Source organism: Gobio gobio, assembly GCF_949357685.1.
Source record: "Gobio gobio genome assembly, chromosome: 1".
Taxonomy (NCBI): Eukaryota; Metazoa; Chordata; class Actinopteri; order Cypriniformes; family Gobionidae; genus Gobio; species Gobio gobio.
Window position 1 is genome coordinate 55,348,449 of NC_137097.1, and position 12,534 is coordinate 55,360,982.

General features: G+C 38.5%; 1 protein-coding gene across 2 annotated transcripts in view; it reads right to left on the reverse strand.

Annotated features, from left to right (window-relative positions):
- Positions 1–158: 158 nt before the first annotated feature.
- thraa (thyroid hormone receptor alpha a) overlaps positions 159–12,534 on the reverse strand; it is a 51,819-nt gene continuing 39,443 nt past the window's right edge. For both annotated transcript variants that reach the window (XM_079822905.1, XM_079822906.1), the window contains 7 exons: positions 10,835–10,896; positions 10,267–10,388; positions 10,038–10,185; positions 9,349–9,554; positions 7,376–7,519; positions 6,182–6,440; positions 159–3,501 (listed from right to left, as the gene is read on the reverse strand). In XM_079822905.1, coding sequence (XP_079679031.1) covers positions 3,251–3,501; positions 6,182–6,440; positions 7,376–7,519; positions 9,349–9,554; positions 10,038–10,185; positions 10,267–10,388; positions 10,835–10,896 — 1,192 coding nt within the window. In that variant the 3' untranslated portion in view covers positions 159–3,250. The remainder of the gene's footprint in view (positions 3,502–6,181; positions 6,441–7,375; positions 7,520–9,348; positions 9,555–10,037; positions 10,186–10,266; positions 10,389–10,834; positions 10,897–12,534) is intronic.

Here is a 12,534-nt window from a genome sequence, read left to right on the forward strand (position 1 = left end):
AAACTTGCACTTTGAAACCTTTTTTCAAAAGTTTGCATTTTCAGGCCCCCAAAAGTTGTGTAAATGACACACAATTTTTTCAGTTTTTAGTTGAAAGCGGTGTTGTGTAGATGGCCCCTAAATCTGAACGAGGGAAGAAGTTCTGGAAGTTACAGTATGATTTCATAGCACAATAAACTTTTATTTAAAAATATCATGATATAACCCCTTTAAGAGTCAAAGTCTCAATCAACATATTAATGATCTGGCTGGCTGGCTAGGTGTGAAGGACCGAATTCTGTTCTAATAAAAGTGCTGTAATCCAGGTTTGTACATCCAGCAAAAAAAAGCTTCCTGATCCCCCGTTATCAAGAGCAGGGTTTGTGGGCAGGGATCAGCTGCGCTGACCCTTGCTGGTGCTGTAGATTGTGACTGTGGGCAGTGCATGTCTGCAATGCTGGTGGGTAGGATTGAGCCTGAGTCAGGTGCATGGCCTGGGGCCTCATGGGAGTTCCGTGCCTGAGTTTAGCTTGTCACAGTGAGGATGTCCTTTCTGCCTTTTTGTCCCTCATGTGTCACTTCCTGGATCCATACTGACACGGTATTGGTCAAAAAGGACACTGAAACCCTGCTATGCATTTGAACCAGAAAAAAAATAAAGCTGGTTAAACTATTTGAAGAGGCGTTTTGGGGGTCTGGCTGTGTCATTTGCTGGGCAAAAGTTTTTGTAAAAGTTATTGTGTGAGATGTTCGATTGCATGTGAACGGGGTCAGGTTTGTAGACACAGGGACTGGAATGAGGTTCGCAGGAGCCATCTTCCTGTGCTGCCTCTCCAGCGCTTCCTTACAGCAAAATAATCTGCTGAGCAATCCGTTAGCTCGGTTACAGCACTGCGGAATTCATTCAGCCTGGCACATTCTTACTGTCCTCAGAAACAGGGAACAAGACTGACACTTGGTCCCACATCACAAGTGAAAGGGAAAGCAGTATACACATATGAGTGAGGTTGCCATCACGTTTATGTGACTTTTTAGTGTAAATGTGCACGTTTATGTACAGGGTTAAGCATGAATATGTACGCAGGGATGAGGGGTGAGGTAGAGTCTGTTTGAAGACATGGCGAGGTAAGTGACACTCATTTCATTTCCTCTTGCAAGGAGGTTAGGGAGATTGTAAGTTCCCTCCTTTCAAAATCACTAAAGATGTAGGGTACAAAAGGGCTAAAAGTCCCTCCCAAAACACTGAATAGCAAAAAAACCAAACAACTACAACACTTTCCTGAGCACCGGTATATATTTAGAGACTAAATACTTGCATATGATTTTCAGTTTTGTTGATGGTGATTAAGCCAACAGTTTATCAGCAAACTGGCAATTAGTGAATTTGCTGTTTACGCAGGTAAAAGATCGAATTTTTTCCCCAATAAGAATTTTTTTCTGTATTGTAATGCTCATCTGATTGAAATGGGTTATCGGAGGAGAAAATGCAGGGTGGGGACTTTCATTGGTTGATGATTGGATGCAGTCAGATCTGAGTTTACTGTCAACTTTAAGAAAGGGGTGGGGTTTAAGCAGACTTAATGATTGGATAAGTCTAAGATACATCACCATAGAGAAGTCACTGGAAGATTGAGTTACGACATGATTATACATACAGGAGGTAAAAAAAAGAAAGAAGAAACGTATGTAAATGAAAGATCAATAACATGCATTTGGAAAATAGATGTGAATTTTCATTTCATACCGACTATTATTCTGTTTATTTGAAAGTTTATTAACTGATGCCGTTACATCTTGGAGCTGGTTAGTTTGGTTCAAAATCATTTTTATAAATTCCTATGGAGAAAATGAATGGGGAAAAAAAAAAACTTCCGAAGCCAAGATGGCTAAAAGGTGGGCCCGCATAGACTGCTCCAATAACAATAGAGATTCAGTTGTGAAACATCCATAATCCACAAGTTCTTAAATACTACACTAAAATTATTTTAGTATTTATTTTAATCATATTTCCATATAAAATAATTAAATAAACAGTTTGATAGTGGAAGTGCTTATTTTGATGTTTAGCCCAGTTGTACCCTACAACTCTTATTATCTAACCCTTAGCTTCTACTTTTATTAATCATCTGTCAAATTCAGATTTTCACAAATTTACTTTTTCCCAATTATCTTGGGATAATTTTCCACCCTGTACTCCTAATGTTGGAAGGATGGATGGATTTCAGGGGGAGTATTTCCAAGTACCATGGCTCTATCATGTTTTTTTTTTTTTTTGACAATACCATACTATTATGGTACTACCATCTGAAGAGAAAGATGAACACAACGAGCGATCTGAAGGCCATGATGAGGAGATGTATGTGTCTCAAATACAGCATATGGCATATGTGTAAATTAATCTGTCAGTCCAATTGGATAACACTAGGACAGACCGATACCTCATGACAGCTATATGGGTCACGCGGCAGAAAGTGACGCGAGAGGTCACAAAATGTTCAGCTTAAGTAACATAGGCAATGCAAGTGGATATGATAGCTAGGAAGGTACTTGAGAACCGTATACACTGCATTTTAAGAAGAAAGATGAGTTGATGCAGGGAGAATAGTGAGCATACATACATGTATGGACATGTTGCTACATGTATGTTTGTATGCTGGTGTATATGAGGTATGAAAAGTTCACACAACATATTAATGTATGCACAGTGTGTACGAGTGCACACAGGTAGTTGTGTTTATAAAGGAGATATTCAATGCGTGCAAAGAGGAAGATGAATGCTAAAATACTACTGTAATCGGTGGAAAATTAGCATTGTTTTGTAGGTTAATAGTGTAGAGCCCAAATGTAGGTGTTTGATGTTGCTCAAAGAAGTTTCCTCTGTCCATACAACAACAGCTAGCGTTTCTGAAACAGGTTGTGATATTGAAAGAGTGGATTTCTTTGTCACGCTTTTATAATAAGCTCCTTCTGAGGATGGGAGGTATGTTGGTACGAGAGGTAGGTTGATGCATGCTAGCTTTTTGTCCGTCTGTGGGAGGAATCTGAATGGCAAGTGACTGTGTAGGGTCGAAAGCTGTGGAAGCCGACAACCCAAAACATATCCCAGACAAAGCTGATGAGGGACTGACGGTGCAAAATAAAGTACTTGTCCCGATTCGGCATTGCATGAGGATGCAAAAAGCAAATGCTTCTGGTATGCTTTGTGAAAATAAATTCATGATCAGTTTTGCCCCCCCCTTTCCCCCTCCCCAATTTCCCCTGTGGCTCTCGATCACACCTCCTGATCCTCGAAGACCTCTAGGAAGAGCGGAGGGAAGAGTTCTGTTGGACACTCCACTTTCATGTGCAGGAAGCGGCTGGCGTGACAGGCGCCGATCATGCGCAGGTTCGTCACCTTCATCAGCAGCTTGGGCCAGAAGTGAGAGACATTGTGCTTGCGATGGTTGATGTAGTGCTCGAATGCTAACAGGTACATCTCCTGACACTTCTCGATCTTTTCCACACACGTGAGTCCACAACGATCTGTGTTATGGAATATTAAACAAAAATTAAAGTCTTTAAAGATGCTGTCAGGAGGTCATAACAGAAGGGATAATGGAAAGTTAAAGGGATTTCATCATTTACTCACTCTCCTTTGATTTAAAACACATGTTATTTTTCCCATTGAATACAAAAGGAGAAACTGATAACTGGTGTGCAAAACTCCTATTTTATAAGTCTTATATTGTGTTTTTTGCACAAAAAGGTAAATCATTTCACTACGGTTATGTAGGTTTGTAGTCAAGACCACCTAAACCGAGACCAAGACCAGCGTGTGCCGAGACCAAGACAAGACCGAGTCAAGACCAAGACCGAATTAGCAAAGACACAGTTTAAAATGTCCTTTAATATTAACTTCTTGTTTATTGAATGTTTGTATAAATCAATATCATTTGCAATCACGCTTATATTCATGAAAACGGCTCTCTTGCTCTTGCGATATTGCTTAATTATATTCTATGTTATATATAAAAAACGAAATCTCAGAATTTTGTGGGCTTTTATATTAATTTTGGGCGCTGCATTGATTTTGAACAAGGCAGCACAGTAACAAAATAAATCGCATTACAAAGAAGTTATTGATTTTTTTTATTGGTTTTACATCAAATCACATGAATGATGTTAAATCAGACAATGCACCGACAATTTAGTGATATCTTTGCAGTTGTGGTCTTGACTGGTCTTGAGATAAAATCCCGAGTCCTCTAAGTCCGAGACCAAGACAAGACAGAGGAGAAATGCAGTCGAGACCGAGACAAGACCAAGACTACAATCGAGTACTACAACACTACGGTTATGTTTAACAGACTACTGTTATATTTAAAATGTCATACATCAAGATTTCACTTGAGCAGGAATGGATGTTACAGTGTTTTAAACAAGTTATTTGTAATACTGTTTTGGCCATGATTCTTCGGTCATTCATCAGTAGACACAAAATGAAAGAAAACATACAGTAAAATTAGTAATGTTGTGAAACATTTTTTTCAATTAAAAAAACTTTTCTATTTTAATATATTTTAAGTATACATGTAATTTATTCCTGTGATGGCAAAGCCTGAATTTTCAGCATCATTACTCCAGTCTTCAGTGTCACATGATTCTTCACAAATCATTTTAATATAATCTGACGCTCAAGAAACATTTCTTATCAATGTTGAAAATAAGTGTGCTGCTTAATATTTTTGTGGAAACCATGATGCATTGTTTTCAGGATTCATTCATTGATGAACAGAAAGTTCAAAAGAACAACATTTATTTGAAATCTTTTTAATATTATAAATGTCCTTTCTGTCGCTTTAAAGCCAAGGTATACTTGCTAAATAAAAGTATCGTACTGATCCCACACTTTTGAAGCATAAAAGCACCATAAATGTAGTACATATGACTTGTGTGCTATATGGATACACAAAAGCTTTGTGTTTGGAACCAACTAAAATTAAAGTCGTTATTCACTAAAAACCATCGTTAATATTGCAGCTCAAACATCAATGATTTGTTTGTCTTGTCACAAACCTTGCATGGGCATCTGAAGGCCTGTTCACTCCGGGACGATTTTCATGTGTGTTTATCGCCGACGTTTAACGCCTCGTGACTAAACAAAGAGCGCCAATGTGAGTGTGCACTCCGACACGCAAAACAGCAGGCGTAAAAGCGTCATTTAAAAAAAAAAACGGCTCGGGTTCGTTTTTTTTTTTGTCGTGGCGCATTAAAAACTGGCCGACCAATGAGATCAGTGCTTTTGTTCACATGCCTGGAGCTGCTGAAGTGACAGTAAAACACGACTTGGTGGTGCTCAAGCATAAAACGGTCTTGTCGAGCACACATTGATATGACGAAGAAGTAGTAAATAGACAAAGAAGAAGATGAGCTGCTAATGCTGATTGCCAGTTAGCAAAAAGTGTGTGAATGGTTTTGGCCATAGAATTAATATGTCTATGGTTTTGGCAAGGACGTAAATACTGTCTCTCTTCTCCTTCTGTGTGACAAGCGAGTGTCATAAGCGTAAAGTGCCGCAGCACCACCTTGTGTACCGGGAGTGCTATCTACTAAATTTGCACGTACACTCGGCGCATCGCCAGTGAAAATCGCTTGGGTGTGAACACTCAAGACGCGCCGAAAAACGCTGGCGATAAGCACGCGCGATATTCGTCCCGGTGTGTACAGGCCTTAAGGCTATGTTCACACTGTCAGTCCAAATCCGGTTATTTGGACTGACAGTGCAATTATGTTTCCTATTACAACGTCTGACGTTTACATTTTACGTGGTGTGAGAAAGTCACATAAACTATGCGAAATCAGATCAGAGAGGTCAGACTGTAACGGATTTCCAGAAATGCGATAGGATTTCAAACTACATATGAATGTAACTCGAAATGGATGTGTTTTTGCCGTTCACACTTTCTAAATCTGATCGGAAATGCACATAAATCGGATTTGGACTGACAGTCGGAACGTAGCCTTAGGACAACATATTTGATTTGAAAGCTGCAGCGGAAGGAAAGTAAACAACAACTGTTGAAATTTGAAATTCAAATATTCTCCTTTTGTGTTCCATGGCAGAAGAAAAAAAAAAGTCATACAGGTTTGAAAACGACACAAGGGTGAGTAAATGATGACAGAGCTCCCATATATGGCTATAGAAGCTCTCTGTCCATCTCACCTGAGCTCATGAGCAGTACAGCCTGCAGCAGGGCCACCTCCGAGTCATCCAGGTTGAACTGTGACAGGCTCTTGCCCAAATCAAAGATGGCATCAGACACCACTCCTAACCCTCCATTCTTCAGCTGCTCACGACTGACAGCCATTTCTCCGCTCAAGGTCAGCGTCTCGCTCTCTGGGTCATACCGCACCGCCGCACGCAAGGACATGATCTCCATACAGCAGCCTTTCAACAGGATAATCTGGTCTTCACAGGGCAGCTGGACACCAGTGGAAGAAAATAAAGTGATTCTTGTGCTTTTACAGAACACGTGATATCTTTCAGAGCTCAAAAACAAGGATGGTTCGCCATTTGATTGAGAATTGTGCTCGTCAACTTTAGGGGGTCATAAGGAAAAAAACAACATAGCTGACATTGGATTGACAATTACAAAGTAATGTTTGTCATAGTTTTGCCATCATTTTTTCAGTTTATTAAATTGTTGGCTGTACTGGAATTCCTATTAAATTATAATAAATGTACTTTTTCATTTATATATCTGAATAAATAGTATTTTACATCATATTTTAATATTGCTTGCCAAATATATTATAAACAAATCAATAAATATAAAAATCATACATTTAAAAAGTCAAATTCCATGATTTCCATGAGTGTAAATGTACATTTATAATTAATTAAAATTATTATAACAATTTAATTGGAAAAAATTGTTTTTGTCTGAATTGGAGCCAGATAAAATGTTGGCTGGTAAGCGAAATCTGAATTTTTCAAACAGAAAACCAATCCTTATTGTCCTGCCTTCCGAAAATGACAAATCTGGCTTTAAAAAAATATGGTCTTTTGGGATTCCTAGTGCAATTAAACATCACCCTTAGCAAAACAAGTGATTCAAAGCACAGCAACAGCCTATAAATCACAGCCAATGTTTTAATGAAGCCATTACTCAAATGTGGTAGGAAACTAGAGGAAACACACAAGCAGTCGTGGTTCAGTACAGGGAACAGCTGGAGCCGAGCAGATAATTGCTCTTTCACAGAGGTCTTTGTATGACAATTGCTGCAATAATACAGCGCAGTATTATTTATGAACATGTTTTTTATGGAATAATTATTGGCTGTCCAGAGGGTTTTTCAGGCCCAATGGAGAATTGAGCCATTTTTTGAACAGTACCCTACAACAGCAGACACTGACCTCAGAAAACATGGGCAGTTTTTTGGCAAAGTCCACAACTCGTGTGATGGCTGGGGTGATGATCTTGGTGAACTCACTGAAGGCCTCCAGGTCGACTTTGTCGTTGTCTGATGTGGGTGCTGGAGACTGCCCAATGTCTTCTGGCTGAAAGACAAATAGTGAAGGTTTGGAGTGAAAGAAATGTTAAGAAACAATACTTTTCATTTTTACCAAATTTGTGAATTGTGTAGTTCTATGTCGGTTTAGTTTCATTGTGGGCTGCAACAACTAATCGATAAAATCGATAATGAAAATCATCGATAACGATTCTCATTATCGATTAGTCGGGTCTGCTCTCTGTACGCAAAGCTTCCACCAGTCGCGCCAAATTACAGCACTGAATAACACATTTTTGTTGACACATCTAGAAATAGTGGAGTGGAAACAGCAGTTATATCATCTGTAAATGTTACTAATTCATGCGAGTATTTCCATTTTGCATGAAAGCGCATCCTGGTCCTGACAGTCTGTGTAAATTCACTGAACGAAACAGACAGAATGCTTTAGAGAAGGAGACAATTAACAATAAAAACATACATTTCGGTGAAATACCTGCTTTAGGCGCTAAATTTAGTTTTAAAAGTCAACATGTAATTCAAGTATTATGAGAGTAGGAACTGTAAAGGGATAACAGCGTGTAATTGAATATAAATGTAAGAAGTTTCTACAGGATAAAGAAATGACAGTAACAGGTACTGTGTCCATAGAGAGAGAGAGAGAGAGAGAGAGAGAGTGTGTGTGTGTGTGTGTGTGTGTGTGTGTGTGTGTTCCTGCAGCAGAACATTCCTCTTGTGTGGTAACACTGGGTTAGTGTTTTTTCTTCTTCTTTTTTTCTCCTTTCATATAATTTTAATGTAGGGATTTGCTTAGTAACTTTTTTTGCACATAATGTATAGCACAAACATGTCCTTATGAAAATTATGCTATTGATAAGCATTTGTATAACCACACAAATACCATATAGTTAAACTATGGAAGCAAAACAATGGTTAATTTGTGGTTACATTGAATAACTAAAATAACTCTTGTTATTTATTTATTATTATTATTATTATTATTATTATTACATGGATTGACATGCAAATTCCACACTCCAATTTCATTCTGATACTCTCAGAGGTGATTGGGACTCCCAAGGATAGCTAGTTGTCTCCATCAGGTAACGAGGGTTACCATACGTAACCGAGACATTAGCTCCACTTCCTGTCTCCTGAGATACATTCATCTGATTGAATTTTAAAGGCTGCATATAGATGTATCCTTCACTGCCTTTGATATCCCATAATCCTGTCCATTCAATTCTGTGGCAGTTAAGCTAAAAAAATAAAGATGGCGTTTGTTTATTTGTTTGTGAATGTCAGGTTTTGACCATAGACTGTAAAAAAATATGGACGTAGTGTCCGTGACGTCACCCATAGGATTCTGATGAGCCGTTCTGAAGCGCAAAGTATGGACGAGCTAGCCGTTGCCATCTTGGCAGCGCGTCATCGCGCGTCACTCCCGGATAACAGAAAATTGGCAATATATATACGGCTCATGAAGGGCAAAATGAGCCGTATAGACCAAAACCACAATTTGTACCAGGTTGTAAACATGCTTTATTCTGCTGTAAAGTTGGGCATTTTAACATGGGGCTCAATGAGATTCTGCTCCCTTCTGGAGCCTGTCCCTAGCGGCCAGTCGATGAATTGCAGTTTAAGGCACTTCCGTATTGGCTTCAAGAGAAACTGCGGGAGGTTGCCGCTTGGTTTTGACCAACGTTATCTCCTTTTTATGTAATTTCTATGAAGAAAAAGCTATCATCAAAGCTCTCTCTATTTCGTAGTACTTCGTTAAATCGTTATGCTGCAGTCTGCAGGAACCCACCAAATAAGGCTTTGCATGTAATGCTTTTCTCATGATCACAGACATACAGACACAACCAGGCCTCTTACTAGGAACTTGCGTTTCTGTTTCCAGTGAGGGCCCTGGGCGTTGGTGTGGCGATGAGCCTCCGTCACCATACGAATGAGCTCCCACTCCGTGACTGTGGGCTCAGGTCGGTTGTGCAGCGTTTTCACGATCTCCTCTTTCTTCCTCTTTTCCCGGTTTTCCTCGATCAGACGCCTCTTGGCCACACGCTTTGAATCATCCAGCACCACTGCCAGGGACATGAATCACTCGCACAATCACTCATTTAATACTCTCAGTACTAAACAGGAAACGACAGACAATGTTATGTAATGTTGTTATGTGTAAGGAGATTATAGCAGGTTTTTTCAAAGGCCACATTTATTTTTTGACAATGTCTTTCAGAGACTAATCATTTTTACTAAGACAGAAATGTCAACATCAGATTATGCTGAATTAATGTTTTGTATACACAAAGTGTAAGCATTTGAAAACATTTTCTATAGGTTTTAGATTGAAGTCTCTTCCCAAAGATTTTTATAAACCAAATGTCCCCACAAGCATGGTAAAACCTGAAATATTTCACAAAAATTCAGCCCCCATGAAACTAGATCATACTAAATTATGTTTTTTTTGAAAATGGAAAAAGCACAGAATGTTTTCTGTAAGGGTTAGGTTTAGGGGACAGCATACAAATCATTATGTCTATGGAAAATCCTCATAAAACACTCACAGTCAATGGCCATGCCCACCGAGATGCACTTCTTGAAGCGGCACAGCTGGCACTGGTTGCGGGTGATTTTATCAATGATGCAGCAGCTGTCATATTTACAAGAATAGGAAGGGTGAAGATTCTTCTGTATTGTCCTCCTGAAGAAACCCTAGGAGCAGAAGGAAGCAAATTAATGAGAAAGTACAGACTGTGATTGAGAATCAAGCAGTTCATGCGTTGGAAATCTCACCTTGCAGCCCTCACATGTGATGCAGCGGTAATGGTAGCCGGTGGCCTTGTCCCCACACACCACACATGGCTCATCTTTCTCCAGGTAGCTGGGAACATACCCTAGAACAGAGATGCTATTCACTAGAAGAGGAGGAGGAGAATGGGTTGTTACGGCAGAGTACACACACACACACACACACCAACACTACAACCCTGTGAGATCATTTCTACAGCACTGATTGTCATCAGTGTGTTAATAACGGCTTTTGTGTTCTGGGAAGTCATACATATTTCAATCATCATGAGCGTGAGGAGATGATAACAGAATTTTTTTTTTATTCCAAAATGATCTGCAGATGGTGCAACTCTACTGAACTGACTAAACATAGACATGTTTGGTGTGATTTCTGCCATGCGTTTCAGACAAATACTTTTTACCTACAATAATCATGCTTTAACATAACTCTCAAAGATATCAATATTTATTTTTGGAAGTTGATTTCAAAATACGCTTTGCTCAAAAAGGAGGGGGTACGTTTGGGCATCATAAGCCCAAAATATTTGGGTTTAGACTCCAGAATCCTTACCAGACGTGCTCTTCATAGAGCATTGACTATTCTTTCTTTTTCTTTTCACTCCATTCGGCCACCTGACGAAAAAGAGAGAGAAAGCAGAGATGAGTATACAGTAAAATCAGAAATGAGCAGATTTTCATTTACTGTTTCACAAGACTGACATTTCACACAAGCTATTTAAAATATAAAAAGCCTCCTATATACACAACAACTGAAAAGTTTGGAGTCCGAATGACATTCAATATTTAAGATTTTAATGCTCACCAAGAAGTTGCATTTATTTGATCAAAAATCAAAGTGATATTGTGAAATTTCTAAAAATGTTTTCTAATTGAATATATATTTTAAATGTAATTTATTCTCGTGATGGTAAAGCTGAATTTTCTGCACCATTACTCCAGTCTTCAGTGTCACATGATCAGAAATCATTCTAATATGCTGATTTGTTGCTTAAGAAACATTCCTTATTATTATCAATGTTGAAAACATTTGTGCTGCTTTATATTTCTGTGGAAACCACAATCATTTTTTTTTTATAGGATTCTTTGATTAATAAAAAGTTTGAATAAACAGCATTTATTTGAAACATTTCTTTTGTAACATTATATCATTATATGTCACTTATGATCAATATGATGTATCATTGCTCAATTTAAAAGTTCTTTTTTTTTTTAAACACACACGGACTCCAAACTTTTGAACGTTTTACATTATCTATTATCAGGCCTAACTGTAAAAAATTATACTATTATAGCATCATCAAACAGAATAATTACCAAACACTCCACTTGTCTGTCATTGGTCAGACAAACAGACAGTCCCGCAACAAACTTACACCATTGGCTGAGACAATACAAAGTTCTGTCATGAAACTCTAGATGGCACAGGTTGATAGGTCCTTTAATATTAACCCCAAAATTATCCCATCATTTACTCACCCTCAAGCCATCCTAGGTGTATATGACATTCTTCTTTCGGCCAAACACAATCAGAGTTATATTAAAATAAATATCCTGGCTCTTCCAAGCTTAATAATGGGAGTGAATGGTACCTTAGATTTTGAAGCCCAAAAAAGTGCATACAGCCATCATAAAAGATATCCACACAGCTCCAGCGTGTTAAAAAAGGCCTTCTAAAGGGAAGCAATGTGTTTTTGTAAGAAAAGTAGCATAAGTTTAGGTGAGGTAGACAAACTCAAGTTTTTGTTTTGTTTTGCTCTGTCCTCTGTGCTTCCGCGTTCGTCAATACGTATTCGCAACTAGACTCGCGTACAGCTGTTACCAGAAACCACTGATTATAGTTTATAAAGTTATAAATATGGATATTTTTCTTACAAAAACACATTGCTTCCCTTTAGAGTTGAACTGTTTCTATGTTAGACTAGTCCAGAGGTCTTCAACCCTGCTCTTAAGGACCCACTCTCAATTATTTCCAACTTTATTCAGCACACATGCCTGTGATTTTCAAGTGATCCTGTACCTGTATGACTTTCTTTCTTCTGTGTAACAAAGTAAGATATTTTGAGAAAGTCAATGGGGACCATAACTGTTTGGTTACCATCATTCTTCAAAATATCTTTTTTTATGTTCCACAGAAAAAAGAACACCGGGTTAGAACAACATGAGGGTTGGGGAAAATAAATACACGTGGTGACCATGCGGTGGCACTGTTTGAAAATAATTTCACACTGCATTAATCACCTCAGCTGACCG